Genomic DNA, 20,827 nt, shown 5'->3' on the forward strand with positions numbered 1-20,827 from the left:
TGTAACACCACAAGGAGTTTCCTAGCCTGCTTTGTAGAGGCAGTCCCTGGAATCCTGCTTTTTCAATGAGTAGTATTTTCCCTTCAGTTATGGTTTGTGTGTACAGAGCGAAAAAAACTCACTCATCTGTTGTGCGACTTAAAACCACTTCCCAGATAAATTTGTTAAAGGCTTTCCATGCAAAGATAGTAACCTACAATACCGAAGTAATTTGCAGAAATGACTACCAAAACATTTGTGTGTGAGCACTAAGAGAATGGACATGCATATCAGGCCTGAAAGAGTTGAATTCAAGCATACGAAAACCTCAGAGATTTACTGGAGCAAAGAATAAGTAAAACCATGTACCTATTAATGAGATCATAAATACAATTAAATTCAAACAGCAATGTTAAGCAAACCCTCTGCGCAGGCTCTTAAGTTTATCATTACCTTAGCTTGCAGCCTGCCTCCTAGTGTCGACCTGGCATGATATATCACAATGAGAACATCCCCTTGGACTGTTATTCCTAGTGGAATTATTGCTTTCCCATCTTCAATTTTGAACTCTCTGGAAAAAAGCATATTTACAGTTAACATAATTTTTAAAAATACACTGTATTTTTTTTCAGTTTGCTTTCTCCAAGCCATTCAACATCACCCCATAAAATTCCACTTTAATTTCTTGTTATGGGGTAAAGACTTAACTCTCTAAATGAAAACTTAGAAGGTGTCTAAAAATAAGCTTAACAGTTGCCTACAGTAGACCAACAGGTACCTATTTAGACCTGCAGTTCTCAAATCAGATATGGGGAAAAACATGCTTCCAAGAAGCTGCTGGAAAATACAGGAGCATGAATAGGGCAAATGATACTAAGGATAAAGGATGTCAAGAAACAGGATATTACAAAGCAGGTTGTTCCAAAAGAAAGGTGCAGAGAGAATCAGTAGCTGCCCATAGCTTTAAATAACTTATGTCAGGGCTCCCACTTGGGGACAGTGGTATAGAAAAAGTATAAAAGAGAAAAAAGGTTATTTGAAGACCACTCAGGTATTCCTGTCCCCCTCAATAAATTCATGACACTTCCCCACTGGGCTTGGATTTAAAGGGAAGTTAGCAGGGTTCTGATATTCTCTCATACTTTCCCTCCCCAACTAGGTACATCCCAAACCACTAATAATATTTGCAATTCCAACATTGAACCACAAAAGAGCAACAGAGGAGCTAATAGGTAATGCCTTCCTTAAAGCTACAGTGGCTGGAGGATCCTATTTCTATGACTGAGACACGAAGTTCAGTTTCAGTGGTATTGATATACTATCCCGACCATGCGAACAGCTTGGGGTCAACCTTCACAGTTTATGCAATATGGACTAAAAGTAAAGTCTTGCTCACCTCTGTCTCCTAATGTCCACTACACAACATGCCTCCCCACTGTAACCCATACTTCTGGTGGGGATGTGCCCATTTGAGAACAGCTATTACAATTGCTCTGTCCCTTTCCTGTGATTTATCATTCAAGATCAGCTGAATCAAACAGTGGACCTAGTTTTTCCATGAAGAGTAAGCACTAAAGAAGCCTTCTGCTCAACTGGCATATCAAAAACATGCCTTCTCCCCACAGTAAGGATCCATATTAAATTCAATTTGCAGTTTCAGAGCAAATTAAAAGCTGTACTTACTTCATTTTGTCATATTCCTGGGAGGTAGTGGTCACTCTCTCATCCCCCACATAAACTTCACAGAAAGGCCTGCAGCCATTGCGCTGCTTACTGAAAAGTGGAACTGGAGTCATAGTGATTGATTTGACGAAGATCGGCTTGCTATGAGGAATAATGGGTTCTTCAGCCATCATGTCACACATGTATTCAATGTATCTGTCAAAAGAGATGCTCATTTTAATAGAGAGCCGAATACTAAAAATGAGTGAATGCATATCGATTACTTTTAATATCCAGCCACTCAGCAGCAGCACATGGTAACAATAAACAATGAGAACACTGAACAGCACTCCTGAGAGACATTTTAAAATCTGAGAGAATTTCACAGAAGGAGAATGAAATAGGAACATTACGAAATATTTAGGATCCCTAACCAGTCTAAGTCCAGTAATAGTGTTTTTTAAACTCCAACAGAAGGACATTCTATCCAGAAAATGAATATAACACTGTATATGATCTCATCTGCATCATGTTCCACCTTCCAAAATCAAACTCCAGCCTTTGCCTCACCTCCTTAGCTTTACATTTACTTGCTGGACAAACTAGCTCCTCTTTCCAAAAACCCTACTACACCCTACTAGGAGAATTACGTACTTGTCTTTTACACACACTGGATCAAGGTTACACTTCAGTTCAAGCTAGTAATCTAAAGCTTCCAAAAGCACTTCATACCTTGGGCTAGCTGTAATTTATCCTGGTAAATTTCAGTTATCAGAAAAGGGCCCATTAAGTATATTCAAAGGCAACCTGTACAACAGCAAAATCTGTCACTTCACTTCACTAGCCCTTACTTCTCACCTTTTCTATATCTAACTTTCTGCAGAAGTACCTTTTATTGCTACTGCCACTTGTTACTGGGACTTCACTGTTACGTGATCTAGCAAACAACATCAAGTTAAATAATCAGTTTAAAACACTTCAACATGTAAGAAAGTCATCTCTGCACACACTCTTTAAAAAAAGAAAATACTCCAACAGGAAATCTACTACAACAGGAATTACATTGTTACTCTTTCCACAGAACTTCCATTTTGACACTCTAAAGCCTATTTTAATAACAATTACTAAGCATGGAATAGAATGTCATTCGCACATGCAAGTGGTTTTTATACTTAAGACTGCATTTCAAGAGTACTGTAGACCCTTGCTTTCATTCCTAACATTGCCTCACTACAGATTATATTTGATTCAGCAGTAACAAGAACGAGTAAAGTCTTACAAAATTCAGAACCACTTTCCCTATTCATGACATCTGCTTTCCTGAATACTGCTTTTCTAACAAAGTCACTTTTGAAATGATTTATCTTTCTAGAAAACGTTCTGCAAGAATAGCAGTATATTCACAATTGCAGAAATACTTGCTTCAGCAGTACCCTACAAAGAGACTGATACCATACCTTTTATGAGAAGGCCAAATGCCAGGAGGACAGCGTTTCATACTGAACATATAAACTGCAGCCTCAGCAGTAGTGAAGAGACGACAGAAACATAGAAAAGAACAAACTACAACAGCAGATGCTGCTCTTCCATCCTACAAAAAAATTGCAATTTTGTTATTAAATCTAGTGGAAAAAATACAGAAGTCGCTGAAGAACATGTTGCCTACCGTATGTAATAAAGTCCAAGCTCTAGTACAATCAGATTTGAAATTGAATGTGACAATTTTTCATTTGATTTTGAAAAGACAGAGTTACTACAAATTATTTGCTTGCTCAGACATCAATAATTACTTTAGCTTAAAATGGTCTAAAGCATTCAGTTTAATGTTTACTACTTTACTATCATGAATATCCATTTTCAAGTCTGTTTTCTGGCTGCTGCCTGAGATCCAATTTCAGTGCTTTTCTTGACCAACAACTCATTGGTTTCTATTACAACGTAAGTCCTAATACGCAGAAGAACTGAGCCACACCGAACAGTAGGTAGGTCTTGTGACTAAAACTGAATGAGACTAATACTTGTCAGGAAACTATAAGAGAAGGGAAGAATAACATTGGCTCTTAATTTGTAGGGAGCACTGTTACACATACCAGATTCATTCCTATACTATAAAACACTGAAGATTCAAAAATCAGGAGACAAGTTGACAGGACTTTTTTTCAAGTTTTGATTGCTAGCAAGTAAAGAACAATTTCTTCTGCAGTCATTTAGCATATTAATACTCATTATGTGTGTGGAAATGGGAAAGAAGGAAATGCTCTCAGATTGTTTCAATAGTCATTTCCTTTAGAGCCAGGCATGTATTCTAACCACCACTTAGCTCACTAAAAAGGTCTGACAGCACCAAAGCAGCCAGACCTTTAAAGAGTAAAGCAGCAAATACTTACTACTTTTGGCATAACTACAAAGCCTTATTTATGAATAACTTGAACTACTACTAACTTGGCCTTACTCCGAGCTTCGAACTGAGCCTAATGACCTCCAAAAGTCCCTTCTAACCTGAATTAGTCTATTTCTATGAAATAGACCATGCCAGTTAAATACTACACAGATGAAACAAAAACAGTTCCTACCCTGAGAAGCCTACTCTTTAGGACAATGCATTGATGAGTACAAGGGAAGAATAAACAACACTGACCAGCACGACAAGCAGTAACTTAAGTACACTAGCATTACAAAGCCATTGCCAAATGAAAGCATCACAGAAGAGAAATCTTTGTACAGGTCAACCAGCAAGCCAAAGAAAATCCTCTGTAATTGTTCATGGTGTCAGAGGAAGATATTTCACATGTTGAGGAATTCAGTTAAAATTACAGCATTCAAAATATTAAATATATAACTCATTAGTAAACAAATCCACTGACAGAACCTTGCATTTCAGAAAGATTGATTTGCAGAATGGAAGCAAAAGAAACTACTGCAAGGACAGAAGGTAAAAAAGTAAGAGTTTCAATATTTCCTTTTGTTTTTGCAGGATGATGGACTTCAGAGATTAAAAATAAATAAATCTCAAGCCAGAACAGTCATTAAGGCAGCAATAAAAAACAAGACGACAAAAATCAGGAATAGATAGATTTTAAAGCTAAGACGTTTCCTAAAGCCCCCCAAAGTCAGATGAGATTTGTGGCTGAACTGTTTTGAAAAGAAAAACTTCATAAGGGAAATTAAATGAACCAAGATTATTATACACATACGGAAAAGCTTGTCAAAGCTTAGTCAAATGCAGGTATCTGAAACAATTGTGTTTAAACAACTGTTATTTATCAAGTTCAAGTTTTGTCATTAAGTTCCATCAAAATGATCCTGTACTGACACCTTCAATGACAAAGCTACACAAGTTTTCAAGGATGGCCATGACTGCATGACCTCAAATAATTATGCAAAGTATTACTGCAGATGTTCAGCAGCTATTGCAGCCTCTGGTATATGTGCTACAGCGATATCAACAGAAACTCAGGATGGCAGGCTTTGGCAATCCAGAAAGCCTTAAGTGTAGCTGAAATGGGGCAGGATTGCTATTTAGGCCTTGTGTTTAACTGCTTGTTTTCAAGTGGAACATTCAAATTATGACGTAAAACCTTAGCAATTCATTCCATCAGTAAAAACCTCAGTCAAGATCAGAAAATCAAGAATCCCTTTATGATCCCACAATCCCTGCTCCCCATAGTCACGGTTTCCTCTTTACACAAAGCCACTCCCAAATCATGTTCTCTTGCTTGAGAAACTGTCTAAAACATACTCCCCCTCAGTTAAAGACATTATTTTCAAAAGATTTTAAATCCAAAGTAATTTCTAGCTAGACAAATCCAAGACATTCCAGCTATCATTCACTTCTAGTAAATCTGGTATATGCCCTTTGTGTCACATCTGGCACAAAACTGTGTGTGCATGTACCACATACACAGAAACAAGGGCAAACTGCTTTTTTTAAACACAATATATCAGCATGGAATAGTCTCCAAATCCCAGAGTAAAGAAAAATCAGCAACAGTCACAAACTAAACGGACACTAGTGTCCTATCAACAATCTAAAGTTGGACTGAGTAAAGCACTTCAGAATTAAACCAATTACTTACAAGACAGTGCACAATGCAAACATTTTTCTGATCTTGTTTCAGCCATAAATGCATGTTCTTGCATATGCTATAAAGGTTCTGAAGATTTGGTGCTCGTCTTGCAGGCCAGCCACATTCAGAAACCTGCAGTGAGAGACAAATGAGAAACATTAACATAAATTCACATAAGAGGCAGTTTTACATTTCAGTGTAAACCTGAGGCAGAAATGAAACAAGATGTTCAGGAAAAGTAGTCTCAGTGTAAAGAGCTCTTTATATCATCAAGCACAACAGATCTTCAATCCCATCTCTCATTTGCAGCACTACAAACATCAGCAACTCAAACCATTTTTTGTTCTTCAATAAGACAATTTCAACTAGTGAAATAGAACAGAACAAAACAGCTTTGAACTTTAAAATTATTTAATGTGTATGAATTATTTTACATTTCTTTTATTCAAAGAAAAGCTTTAAAAGTTAAGTATTCTTTCTGCAATTAGTATTACAAAAGATTAGGAAATAATCAACCTCTCACTGCTGAGAGAGTCTATATTCTTAAAATTGGTTGCCATATAAGGATGCAATATATGAAACCTGATCCTAGAGCTCTTGAAACTTCAAGTGGATGCTTTGCCAGGCTCAAAGAAATTTTGCAAAGCAAGTTGTTTTTTAACCAGGACCAAAACTGCTGAATATGAAAGACAGTTTTGCTACAAGCCATATGCTTTCTTATCCAGATTGAAGGGTACAAGGGTTGTTCTCAGATTTGTTACCTGGACTGACTATATTAAGTACTATATTAACAGTAAAAGATTCATATAGCAGCACTACAGCTATAGACTAGAAATCTGTCTGGAAAAACAGCTGTACTCAAAAAGCAAGCAGAACTGATTTTTTTGTTTGTTTTACAATTTACATTCTGCACAGACTAGTTTTCCCATACAATTTATATCATTTATATTGTCTTTTTATTCTGTGTTGTAAGCTCAAAATATTGATATATCCACTTAGTTCATTAGTAGAATCTAAACTGCCAAACTAATGTCATTTTGCTGGCATTCTTAGATACATAGAACTTCCTCATAAAATAAGACCAAGGAATAGTAAGGGACCTCAGGAGGTCTCTTGTCTAATTTGTTCAAAGTACAGTCAGCTATGAGGTCAGACTAGGTTACTGACAGCTTTTTTTCAGTAGGGACTTAAACCTCCAGGGCTGAAGACTGCATAACCTCTGGTTAACTTTTTCCAAAACTAGAACAGAAAAGATTTCAAAACCAGCACCAACTTTAATCAAGGATAAAGAAAAAGAACCAAAAAGTTCCATAAAGATAGTTTATAGTAAGAATCAACAAGCTACACTTCGTGACTACCTACTAAGCAGAACTCTAACATTAGATATTTCAGAAGCTGTTTTCCTCTGATCAGCATTATAAGGGTTGCCAGAATCTTTTACAGACACTAGAGAAATACCAAGCTTCCTTAGCTTCCTACAGTGTTGCTCTCACCCAGCGAGAGTCAATTAAAATCAAAATAGAAGTACTGCTCATTTTGAGTATCTAGATTTCAAAGATGCATTGTGAAAATTTCCCACCATATTTGCAGAAAGAGCTTGTGTTCCATGTAAAATCTTTTTTTACAAAAGGCCATGATGTCTTGTACAAGTATTCAAAGCATCCTAGACAATAAAGGGGGCAGGAGGCTACAATTGTTTTGACAAGTTATAATCTCCTACTACCTTTCAGCTATAGCAGAAGAGAACAAAGGTCCTGAAACAAAATCAACATCACTAAGTCCAATGTACTGAAAGACCAGACGAGTTTCAGATCATCGGCAGATACATCAGTGTTCGCAATATCTCACACTCTACCAATACAACAGGAATATCATTGCATTGGCACCTCTGACTTGTGTGCAGACAAAGGAATTGTCTCCAGGATAGACAATCTTCCAGACATAATTTAATATTCCATAAATCAAGACTGATAGTTTTGTTCAAAGAGGAACAATCAATTTCTTAAAAAACATCACCCGCAGTGGACATTTGAGAATTAAGTCTAAAAAGCATTGTTTAGCTCCAATTTGTTTTTTGCTCCAAATAAATCACAGGCCCTGTGCATGATCAAATTTTGCCTTCCATGTTGAACAGCCTCTGGCAATTAGACTAAGCCCTGCTGTTGAACCAGTTTCAGAAAAAGTTTAGCACATCTGCTGAAAGAGGCAAGTCTCTTTTCCATCAGTTTGTGAGGAAGCAAAGGGAGGAAAGGTAACCAACAAGCACTGAATAGAATACATTAAACATTTTCCAGCCTTACAAAGTTTAAACTTAGACAACTGAACCCATGCTAATGAAGCTTGGCAAGGCAAGGTTCCAAGAGCGGTTGTGTAGCAAATAATGCTTTAAGATTCTTCTGGTCAGTTAGTATCATAGCAAAGGGCACTATTACTGCATACTGTTTTATCTGAGGCCTAGGGTGAACAATGCTAGACAACTTGTAACACACTCCACTGTTGGGCTAGTCACAGGACAGCTCTGAGATGGATTTAGCAGAGATGGATACTGAAGTACAGTATCCCAGCACCTAACAAGCAGTCCTCATGCTTGATGTTGGGTTGGGAAAATATTTCCTTATTTTATTATCAGAGAATTGTCTGGGATGGCACCTGCAAGCAAAAGCAGGTTTAGCTAAGCTATGCCAGTATTTCAGGCAAAAGCAATACCAGAGCCAGGCTGCTCACTCACAGAAAAGCAGTACTCCAGAACTAAGCCACATAAGAGTAAAGATAGCTGTTTTTCTGTATAGCTTAACACAGAAAAAGTTTGGCAAATAGGTTATGCAATCAGTCCCTAAAAGGGTACTACCTCAGAAAGTAAATCTCTGAATGTAGAATATTAAAATTTAATAAGATTTAAGTTACATTTTTAAATTTAAATCTGAAACAGGCAAGGAAAGTCCTTGGTACCTACACATTTCTTCAAAGATATCACTAGCCTAAGAGCGAGCCATTAATCAGTGAGATTAATGATCAGCCTTCAATCAGCAAGTTTAACTGGAAGCAAAGACAAGTGAAATATAGGTTACCCTTTGACCTTATGTTTATAATAGCTCTTCCATGATCTTTGATTATGCAACACACTTTACAACTACAATTTCCTGTTGTGTGTTTTGTTAATCAAGACATTGCATTGAAAGACCTTCTATAATGAAGTATACAAAAACTATACGCACCCTATTATGGAATCTTGAAGGTCTGTATGTTCTTGGAGAAAGATTGTACACAGCATAGTGACCAGGGTGTTTAGAGTCTAAACATAACCGCACATCTTCTATGTTATTTTTGATGGCAGATTCTACACCTTCTGCTGGAAAGGACATCACTGAAAACAGAACACCTACAGGTAAGGTATGCATTTTTATATATTAAAGACAATCAGAAATAATTTGAAAGACAGACATGCAACCATACCAGCAATTCTGGAAGTGATGTATGATATATCCAGGTCTCCTTTTGCATAACTGAAAAAAGACACAATGGAATTAATATATGGAAATATAACCACCCAGCTGTAAATCCAAATCCCAGGTCTCTCAGGCTCCACCCACTGCTTTCATTTCTTCCATCTGAGGACTGCTCCTCACAGCTCAGTGTTTACAGAACAGAAGGTAACACTGAAAAGCTACTCATCTGCATTTGTTGCCACAAATCCATATTTTGTGATGTTTTACACCTGCCTTCAATATTTAAATCATTCCAATAGCTCCTACTGCTACTCACAAAGGTTCACTGGAGATGCACAAGTAAGTGGCTTCTCAGAGAATCTGAAGACATCTTATCCTGGGAAGGTATCAGTTTTAAAGTCTAATGAAAATTCAATAACATCTTAACTATAACATGTGTTAATGCTTAAAAATTTACTGAAAGATTATATCTGAACCAACTTAACTCTCCTCTACTACTATTTGGGTCAGTTTGCCATGCACCCCATTTTCTTGATTCCATACAAGTAGAGTTTATTTCACTCTTTTCCCTTATTTAAATCATTCCTCTGAAAATTCACTTCCAAAATGTCCATAGTAAGCAAGGCATTAATCATTTTTTTATACATGAAGTATACACAGTTATAAAAAAGAGCAGCCTTTTTGAAGAGTAACAATATCCTAGTGACTTTTTACTCTAGGCTATCTGCTATGTAGCAGGATGAAAAATCTTGGAGCCCAGCATAAACCAACACCCTTGAGCATGACCACAAAGGTCTGCATTCTTGATTGGCAAAAAGAATAAACACCACCTAGAGAACATGCTTTAGGTATCTCTAACAAGTTAGTAGTGCATAATCCTCAGAATATCAAAATATCACAATATTATTGTTTATATTTAAAGAATGTAGAAGTGATTAAACAGCACTACTGAAGGAAGGCTTTTACATCATGATGAAGTTTCAAGACACTACCTGAAAGAGGAGACCTGGGATATTGCACTCAAACATCAAGAGAAAACATTACACTGTCTTGTTTTCGTTATGGCTTGCTAATAAGTCAGGAAGCTGGAGGAATTGACCAAAGAACTACCGAATTTACAAGGATTTGGAGGAAGACACGATATAAAGCAAGAACAACTATTCTAAAGCAATGACATCAAGAAGTATTATGTAGAACAGCATGATCAGAGCATCCTAACAATGATATTGAACAAGGGACTCAGGAGAACTGGAAAACATCATAGAGAAATTTGAGTATCTCACTTGACAAAGCACTAAAAAAAACTTAATCCTGAAAATCTTGCAGAAAAAGGTGGACAACACACCCAAATTTTTATTTGAATGTTTTTTGCATCTTTGGAAGAGCATAACTTCAAAATGTAGCTAAATTAGAAACACACTGCTGTAGTCAAATTAAGATAGAAATTTACATTCAGAGCTAATCATAAGTTTGTATTAAAATTAATGATAAACAGTCTATTACATGATTGAATACCACACTTGACATATGTCTACCATTTTCAAGAAAACTTCAACGTTTTTGGCATCAAGTTAAAGCTCTACCTCATATGATAGGCTGAGAACAAAGAATAATTATCCCTTCAATTCTGAAGCACAAAGGTTAAGTAGTAGCCTGAGATGGACGGATGGAGAAATATAGAAAGGCAAAACCCCAAGGTCTTCATATCCATTCCTTTAGGAACAGTTTCAGATATTGACCCTTGATTAGCAACATTCTATATAGCTTTGCTTTCTAGATTTGTCTCAATTAAACATGACATTATTAGGAACATAGATATTGCTTTACACAGCTACAGAAAATTGCCATACACTTTTAAACTGAAACAGCCACTGAAAAAGTGTAACGTAGTATGTCAGTAATAAAGAGCATGGCCATCTCAAGCTTGCTTTTTTTTTTTTTTTTTTTGGCAGAAATTACCTTGATTGCCTATTACAAATGAATACATTTCAGAATGTTAGTGCTTAGTTAAAACTATGTAATTGCTACACAAACTGCAGAATCAACAGAAGTTCCCTAAAACGCATGACTTTACCCTTGAATTACCATTCCATGTTTTCCTTGGATTTTAATATGAAAATTTCAGAGCTACTTAATTATTAAGACTGAACCACTATTACTGTCTTTCGAATGGAGTGCTTCATGTCAGATTCTGGCAACTAAGAGGTTGCTTTAAACAACAGGAAGACAAGAAGTATGCACAGCAATTGTGCAGTCTATTCCTTACTTATTTGCATTCCCCCACACTTCAAGATACAGTCCTGTAACTAAATCTGAAAAAACTTTTGCAATTTTTCCTTTTTACTTGGAGACTTCCTTCACTGGACTAAATACCAGGACTGAGGTCTTTCCTAATTACAGTGCTAACAGCAGTACTTTATTTACATAGAAATACTGTGACAAGAACGGAAAAATAGTCAAACAAATCCAACACACTGCATGAAGAGTTTCTGGCTTATGACCCACATGAAAAGCCCCAGACAAAGTGTACTTTACAATGCTAATTAAGCTAAACAGGAAACCTGTTATTCCAACACTGAATTCCTTTCCTGATGGTATCAGGTTACTTTAAGGTTTTTTGTAATGAAGAGTCTAATAAGAAATACAGCAAGTCAAATTTATGAATTTCCACTGTGAAGTGTGAATTCCTAAAGAAAACAAAAATCTTTAGCTATATTACAAAACCTCTCCACTGCATAAAAAATGTTGGGAGTACTAATCTTGACCGGTAACTGCATTTAAACACTTAATACTAAAAAATAATTCCAGCAAATTAAAATTAAATTCCTAAAAGAAGCTAGTTAATATTACGCACAAAATTTTAGAACAGTGCATAGTTACCTTGTTTTTAACAGATGAAGACAAGAAAGAACAAAATGACATACTAATAAGTATAGCAACAAGGTGAGTAAAGAAGTATTATCTTCAGTCAAATAAAGATTTATGTAATCTTTCTCCAGCTAGCATCCCTATACTCAAAATACCAAGCAAAAACCTTCTAAGAACCACCATCCTCATAATTACTTTTTTTTAAAAGCTAGGAGGAAGTGCAGCACCAACCACAACTCGTTTCATAAAACTGGATTAATCATTCTACTACCTAGTGAAACTCCAAAATTCATGAAATATTAGCACTGCATCAAGAAACAATGTTAGATGCAAAATAAGCTAGTAATAAAAGGCACTTAACTGTTCCCTATATTCTTAGATCAAAACACTTCAGGGACAAAGACTGTTCTAATGGAACAGAAGACTACCTTAAGTTGTGGACTGCTACGAATATCAATTGGAATGGAATGTATGTAACTGGGTACCAGGTATGTCAAAAGGGGGTTTTGGCTTTAAGTATGCCACCTGTTGTCACCCAGATAAGGTGAACTGTGGGACAAGAACAGCTTTCACTCACTCCGATTCCTTCTAGCCTGTGACACGCATTTTAATTTTCAGACTATCACTTACCAGGATAAAATAAAACACCATCTGACCAAAATTTGAATGAAAAGCCAGGTAGGGAGGAGGTGAAGAAAATAAGTTTGTAGGAAATACAAAACACTTGTTTTAATTATTCCACAATGGTGCTGATTCAATGAGGAAAAAATTGACTGTAGACAAAGGAAATACTCCATGATTCAAAAAGCAGTGACAAGCAGAAAGGAGACACCTCTAGGTAAGACTACTTACCTAGAAGGACTTCAACACAAGAGCTCTTAGGTGTAGTAAGGGAAAAAACACAGCAAAGAAACAGTTTTTGTCCATAGTTTCTGCTTCTCGTGTTAGTTGAAGAGTTATGGGAATGCAGTAAGTGCTACAATAGGAAAAGAAATTCTTACACCCTCTGATGGGATCAGCCACAAACTTGAAAAGGAAAAAATGACATTGGCGGTACCTATACTGGGTCATGACAGTCAGCAGATATTTGCTATTGTAGATGCAAAGAATTAACACCTTGGCTCAGTTAAAGCATAAGTAGCTAAGGAAAGTACAATGCCAGCAGTAGGACACAGCAGCATCAGAAATGCTAAGCATAAGAGACCCTATCACAGATTCTGCACAAACACTGAGAAATGCTCAAATTCATGGTTTGCCATTTCAGTAAACTATTGAACACAATTAAGGATTAAAATATACACTATCCAGATCTACCTAGAAATTAAAATTATGGGACCACTAAGAAGAAGCAGTCTAGACCAAAACACCTGGTAGAGATCTCTTCCTGATGAAGCTTGGGAGTTATTTAAACAAACTAAGGAAAAAACAACAATCTGCCAGTTTTAACTCACAGCACATTTACAGATCCTGTCTGGTAAACCTCTGACAATTCTTCAAAACTCAGAGCTGCTGCCCTCCACTTTAGCTGAAGAAGTGCTGTGGTTGGTTGATCTCATTTTGATATCATGATGCTCCCACTTAAAAGCTATGAACCAAAAGCAAATCAGCAAAGAATTATGTTCACAGGCTACTCAGTGCTAATCAATATCCACACACGCAACTTTCTGTAGTGTAACAGAATAAGATACAAAGGTTTAAAGATATTTTCTTTGACTAAGAACATTTGTTAAGTTCCACAGGACATACTAAAAATATCTGCAACAGCACTTCAATCCCTGACAGAGGCCCAGACACTGTCACAATTAACTAATGATACTGGGTAAAGTTTAAAGCAATTTAGAGGATTTTAACATTTTCCACTCAAATTTAAAACATAAATGCCATGGGGTTCTGGACAGCAATATACAGCCTCACATTCCATCTGAGTCATCTTTCCCCCCCCCCCCCTTTTTTTTTCCTCCAAAAAAGGAATTACAAGGTATCAATTGTAGAGTTCAGCCACAGAAAGTTAGGTGGCCATTCAGAAGCAGCACAGTAAGCAATAAGGAAAATGACAGGAATTAGACAATTATTTTGGATGGTCACTAAGTCTAAACCAACTGTAGAGAAGAGTGTGTGAACTGGGTAGAACCTTTTCAGATAGCAAGGACCAACTACATTTCATGAATGGCAAGATCAGCTCTGCTTGGCTATACAGTTACTGTTTTATTTCCATAGTTAATGCAGTATGGAACAAATAAAGAGAACTAATAAATAGCAAAACACCACAAAGAGACAAAATAAGACAAAATAAGAGAAACAAGAATAGGGTGTTGTGTAATACGAGGGATTCCACACTAAGATCATTTTTAGACAACTTTTAACTAGTACAAAAACAGCAAAACAGGAGACGATGACATTCTAAAGAAAACTTCACTTCCAGCAGCCATTAAGGAAGAAACCACTTTCAAGAGTGGCAAGAAGAGATTTCAATAACAGATTGCTGGAGGCATAACAAATCTAGAAGGCCATGTGGTGACAAAAACACAAGAGCTGAATGCAACAGTACTTCAAAAACAGTACACAGTCAAAATACTCATGTCAGCTTGAGGTGTAAAAGAGTAAGATCAAGTAAAGGAACAACAGAATAGGAAAGTAGAGCTCAACCTCAAAGGAACAGAAAAGGAATTTAAGTGTCATCTCTCCCAAGGAAGGTATGTCAAATTTTTATCTGCTACAGAATTTAAAGAAAAAGAGTAAGCAAAACTTGCTGAAAACAAGACAAGAAATTATGTACTTTCAAGTCTGTAAACAGTATAGCTATCAAAGGCAGGGAATCTGACATATTTACATTTCCATGTAATGAGTTTTTAACAAACTCACTTTTAACAAGGTACAGTAAAAGGAACAGAGCTCTGCAATACACGGAGAAAGAAACTGCAAAACTACCAGAGAATAAAATAGCAGATTTTATCAGCCACAGTGTGTCTTAACACTGTAAAGACAAAGCACACTAGCTGTATTTACCCTAAATTCCGCCACTGTCCATATACTGCCTATCTATCTTGCTCTAGTTCAGACGGAACAGACTTCAGGCATGGATACGCATTCCAAGTTGGCCTGAATTAAACTTTGTACCTCTGAGTTATACAGTGGGGTTTAAGAATGAAACTCCTCCACCTATCAGGATGCAGTGTAAATTTTAAGCCTCTAACACAGGCAATAGGTTTTCTACAAAAAATTGCAAAGCTAAAAAAAAGCAGCAAAGCTGCTGTTTAGACACTGCTTTTCATCATGTAGCTGTTCATTCTTCTTTATTCCTTGTCATCTTTTCAATCACTGTGGATTTTTCGGGGTAGACAACTAATGAAAAGTTTGATGCTACAGTGCCGATTAGTTTTAATCTGTACATGTGAGAACAAAAACCAAAGTTGCATACACTTTGGTGACCTTTAAATTAGAAAGGCCTTCTGTTGAAGCCATGCACAGTAAGTTTGAACAGACTAAACAGAACAGCTAAAATGTTCTTGAAGAGGCTACAGAGGTGCCAGAACAGCTGTCTGAATTATCTGAACATTAAAAACAGATTAGATCCTCACAATAAACAATTTATACCCAGTGGCAGAGTGCATATGGCAAAGTAAGACACTTCACAAAACAAAGCACAGTATTCCAATTAGAGGGACAGAAACCCTGCCATCAAGGGACATGGCACTGTACTCTTAAGGTTTTAGTTCAGTTTAGTACAGCATTCAGTAATGACTTCTCATCTTAGAATTAATTACAAAAAAAGCTAAATCTATTGCTTAATTGCTTAATCAAGTTGAGTTAAGATGTATAAAAACAGGTTTTGGTCATTATTCACACTAAGCTAATGGAAAAACAGTTGCAATGGGACAGAAAAACTGACTAGAAAAAAAATCGCACACTAGATATCTGAGAACATATACAAACCAAAACAGCATTTTCCTTGTAATTCAGAGCACAGGAGAGAGTGAGACAAACCTTTCCCATTTTAAATCTTTCCTCAATCACCTGTATCTGACAAGCGTTTAAAAGGGCTCAGAATTCCTGAACACTAAACCAGACAGAAAAGCTTATATGCCATTTCCCTGCAGCTTTTCTCCCATCTGTTCCTTTTATTTTTCACTGCTCCTTATCTTTTCTTCCTCTCCTATTCATGGAGTCCGTATCTACTAATTGATTCATTTGGCTCCACAGTCCTCCTACTCCACAGCTCTCCTCTCTGCTCCTTCCCACCTGCTCACCTCTTCCAGAGTCTCAGCATCTAAAAAGTAGAGTAGACAGAAGGGAAAGCAGTACTACGGAAAGGCTCTCCCCTCCCCAACATTCTCAATGCTAGAATAGTGTTACAATAACTTTTATATTAGTATTACTCATAAATTCTCAGTGCTAACTAATGACTTTTAGAACTCATGTTTGGAAAAGAATGCTGCATTTGATCATTTCTGGAGTAAGCTCTTTACCCTCCATTTAGAACTCTTACCAGCACAATTTAATTTTTACTCACTTGGCCACAGACTGGATAACTTTAGAAGATGTATCCTTAATATTAGTGAAAAATCGCTCTGTTCCACCCCTCAGAATATCAAAGAACCCTCCATAAGTCTGGTCACATTCCGCAACAGTCAGGCCTAGAGTAGTTAAATAAAAATAATTGTACTTTAATATAAGTTACATCCTGGAATGGACTCCATATTAATGCAAATTGCCTACAAAGTTGGAAGTGAATATACATATAGACTAAGCCTTGCTTTGAGACTCACAGTTCTAAAAGCAAGCTTTTTTCTTAATAGTGACCTATACAAAAACAGCCTCTGCATGACCAAGAAGTACGAGTCAACTATCTAAACTATTTAATAGAATATTTGCATTTAAAAGAAAACAACACAAAATCTCTGAAGCTAAAGCACTTATTTCATACAGCTCGTGCAACAATACACGGCTTTTGTTTTGTATCACTGGCTTGAAGTGCAGCATACCATTAGCAAATTACTCAAGCTTCTCCATTATAGAGACACCTCAACGTAGGAATTCAAAAGCAATCTGTTATAATTAAGTTACATTTTAAACTTACTGCCAGGTAGTATCGCATTGATACGATTATGTACCAAAAGCATTTTGACCCTGCACAAAACAGATGACTAGACAAATTTTAAACATAACCCTATTGGAAAGCTGGATACTTCCACAGAAATATCGATGTACAAACAACATTACTGCTATAAACATTATCTAATTTTAAAATTCTCCTCTTGCATATGTTTTCTTGCATTGGCAATTCAGCAGACACATAATATATCAGGAAAAAACAAGCTGGCAGGGAATACATCATGAAATACTGCCTCACTATCTTCTACATTAATTGAAATGTTAAGCTCTACTTCATATTTACATACGATAAATGATAACATGGAGGTAGAAACCATCTTTTCATTTAGTAAGAAATTAGATGCAAGTAAGCCTGTCCAGCTTTTCATTTTGTTGTAATAAATGTAAATATTTTCATCTGACTGAACACTGAAATACACAATTTATGTCACCAGTTATTTTGTGTGATTTCGAAGACAAATTTTGGTTGAGCCATGAAGTACTGCTAGTCCAACTACTCTTTTTTCATCAACTGATACTCACCACACCTTCTCCTCCACATTGTTGCTCTCTGTGCAAGCATTTCCTTAAACTCTCCGTGCACAACCCTCTCATCAGTAGCTGGGCAGCATTCGCTCTAGCTAATTCTGAATTAGGTAATGAGTGGACAACTGGTAAATTGAGCTGCAGCTGCTGCTTTCGCCTCACTGAGCTTAAATGGACATTTTTCTTTTGGAAATGGAAAAACTAAACAGTTTTACACTGACCACACTATCAAAAATGCTCCAAGCTATCAGTAGGTTCAGAAGTTTTGGGGGGAGGGTGGTGCAGGGAGGTTAGAGGAAGGAGGGAGGCTGGTCCCAAGAATACTATAGAAGCACTGCTTTCTTACACAGGCTTATACCAGACTAAAGTAAACACACTACCAGGGTCAGTGACTTCTTATCATTAATAAACTACAGTGATCTGTAGCTGACTGTAGTCATAGTCAAAACTCCTGCATTTACTTTAACATTTACTTTTTCACTGCTTCAACCTAAGACACCAAAAAGCCTGTTTTAGCATAAAGTTAAAGTAGTAACAGAATGAAACATCTTGTTCAGTTATAACCTATTTGATGCTAAGTGGTTCTGCTTGGAAAGCAAAGAGAAGTGTCTTTTTCTTACACCAGAGATCTAGTGTTTTGCACAAACACAATATATGTTTAGCTCAGTAATTTCAGCTACAAAGTAAAGAGGTTTCAGTTAAACACAACTGTTCTTGCAAAATCAACAGCAGAAATATAACTCCTCTTAAATTTATCTGTTAGCATTACACTTAAGTATCATACATTTGGCGGAATCAGTTTTGTGTTTAATATAAACCTTTTTTGATTTAGTATAAGGATTTAAAATTTCTCTACAGCTCTTGCTCTTAAAAAGACTATAGTTTATTGTACCAACACATGGCTTTCATCAAGTTTTGATTCACTTATTTTTCCCTCACTTCAGGTCAATAACATACTTTGGTTTCAATTATTTTAGATCAGGAAACTGAATACCATCCTTTACAGCAGTGAACTTTAGGAATTCACATTTGCACATATCAGCATACAGGTAAATTTTGAGAAAAATAAGACAGGGTTAGAAACAAAACTGAACGTAAATTAAAACTATTTAAAAGCAAAGTAGGTAGCAGTTGCACAAAACATCTGTTAAAAAACCCACATTTTTTCCCTACATAAAAGATGTGTTGTTGGTCACATGCTATATGAGAACTCTTTCAGTACATACCTGCATTATACATATTGTTGAGCTGTCCTGCAGGCTTCGAGCTCTGTAAAACTGAGTTCGTAGACGTTCGAGGCTGAGCATTGTTTCCATAGCCTCCATTTTGTTCCAGAAGCTGTGGAAATTAATATCCACTCTGAGGATTTGCATACTGATTAAACCAATTATCATGTTTGCAAGTTACTTTCACACAGTGCAAACAAGCACACTACCAGTTACTGAGTCTCAGAAAAAAGCTGGGAACTTAAACCCTAACTGATTCACTTGCAGTCCTGTGCATATTAAGCACCACTGTAGGCACCTAAGTGAGTTTCAAGCTGGTATAGGCAAAGATTTTTCAGTGCAAGTTGCTTATGATTAAATGCAGCACGTCACACTGAGTACTCACTAAAGAATGACTCATTAAGACAATTCTGTCAATAAGGAATACGAACTACCGTTTCCTTTAATGCCATACAAGCTCTATGCCTGGAAAAGGTCTATTTTAAAAGATCCTATAAGCAATATAAAATCAATTCAACCATTTCAAGACCAGATAGCGCAAAATTTTCAAAAGGCTTCCAAGGAATAAGATACCTACTCTGACATTAGTTACTAAACCCATACTGGCTAAGAGGTAAAAAAGAAGATAATTATAATACCCTTCATGAGACTTCTTTACCTCTGTGATAGGAGATTTAGGATTCACATTCCTGGCCGCCGCAACCTCCTGCAACTGATTCACAAGTTCAGTGATTGACAACCTCTCCTCTGGGTTCACCTTCAAATTGCAACCTAAAAATAGATATACATATGAATGATTCATATGTATTAAGAGATACCTTTCAGAGTTTTGTTCCTGCAGAAAGCAATTTCTTCAGTGTACTTCAATGTAACATGAGCATTTAAATATGTGAAACTGAGTGCAACAATAGCCATCTCCATATCAAATATTACTAGCATATAACAAGTATTAATGAACAAAAACTATTTAGGATTAAGAATATTTCACACAAAATACTTCAAAGACCTCTTAAAGAACAACACTGGAAGCAATTTGATATCCACATACAGTTGGAGTTAGTGCTAAATTTTTGGCATTGTAAAGTTTCTAGTCATCTATTTCCAGTTTAGAGAAAAATTCAGATTCAAGGTAGATTCAGAGAAACAGAAACTTTAGTCATTCCTGTGACCTAATTCAAATCTTAAGACAGAGTTCACAGCATTAAAAATATTTTTATTTAAAATCTATGTTTGATTACGAATTTTGAATAAAATGAAAGGCTAGTAGCTATCCTCTTCACTGCCACATAATTAAACAGCAGTTAGCATTTACTAACAATAACACAGTATTTTAAGTATTAAGATGTACTGATAAAGATACTGAAATAACATTATATACTTACGAATGAGATCATGAAACACTGTATAGCGGGTGTCATTCTGGGGAATGACGTATTTCCCATTGACTATGCGAAGTTTAGCTCCATCTTCAAACGGATGTTGCCGGAAGCACAATAAGTACAGGATACAGCCCAGAGCCTACACAGAGATAATTAAAGGAGAAATATTTCTAACTCGAGCACTGAAATTTAAAGATGGATTTTAAACTACGAAACTGATTACATTTCCTAATACTGCTCACAAATCAAAGGTTTCAGTCTTCAACTCCCAACTCATACGACCTTACACACATTTTGTGCTTTAGAGATCCGTTTCATACTACTCTGAAAGCATTAGTCTCTGTATTTCTCTAAGAACAGAAGTTCTTGACACATTCATTTGGCATATCAATTAGACAGCATCTGGCAGCAATACTGCTTTCACAAATAGGTTTGTGGACAAGGTGGCTTCTTCCATTTTATAAATTTTACAGTATATAAATACAAACACTCTTCTAGTATTGAACATAGTTTTGCATGTTTGTACAAAAGGCTCAAAGTTTTATTTCATAACTTTGTGCTAG

The 20,827-nt window shown here is 36.3% G+C and overlaps 1 protein-coding gene across 4 annotated transcripts in view; it reads right to left on the reverse strand.

Moving 5' to 3' along the window:
* The window catches only part of GAK (cyclin G associated kinase), a 77,071-nt gene that overhangs the window by 32,800 nt on the left and 23,444 nt on the right, over positions 1 to 20,827 (reverse strand). For all 4 annotated transcript variants that reach the window (XM_062599104.1, XM_062599105.1, XM_062599103.1 and 1 more), the window contains 10 exons: positions 20,268 to 20,403; positions 19,544 to 19,656; positions 18,886 to 18,997; positions 16,533 to 16,656; positions 9,162 to 9,211; positions 8,924 to 9,072; positions 5,718 to 5,840; positions 3,099 to 3,232; positions 1,663 to 1,857; positions 433 to 550 (listed from right to left, as the gene is read on the reverse strand). In XM_062599104.1, the coding sequence (XP_062455088.1) occupies positions 433 to 550; positions 1,663 to 1,857; positions 3,099 to 3,232; positions 5,718 to 5,840; positions 8,924 to 9,072; positions 9,162 to 9,211; positions 16,533 to 16,656; positions 18,886 to 18,997; positions 19,544 to 19,656; positions 20,268 to 20,403 (1,254 nt within the window). The remainder of the gene's footprint in view (positions 1 to 432; positions 551 to 1,662; positions 1,858 to 3,098; positions 3,233 to 5,717; positions 5,841 to 8,923; positions 9,073 to 9,161; positions 9,212 to 16,532; positions 16,657 to 18,885; positions 18,998 to 19,543; positions 19,657 to 20,267; positions 20,404 to 20,827) is intronic.

Source organism: Rhea pennata, chromosome Z (assembly GCF_028389875.1).
Source record: "Rhea pennata isolate bPtePen1 chromosome Z, bPtePen1.pri, whole genome shotgun sequence".
Lineage (NCBI taxonomy): Eukaryota > Metazoa > Chordata > Aves > Rheiformes > Rheidae > Rhea > Rhea pennata.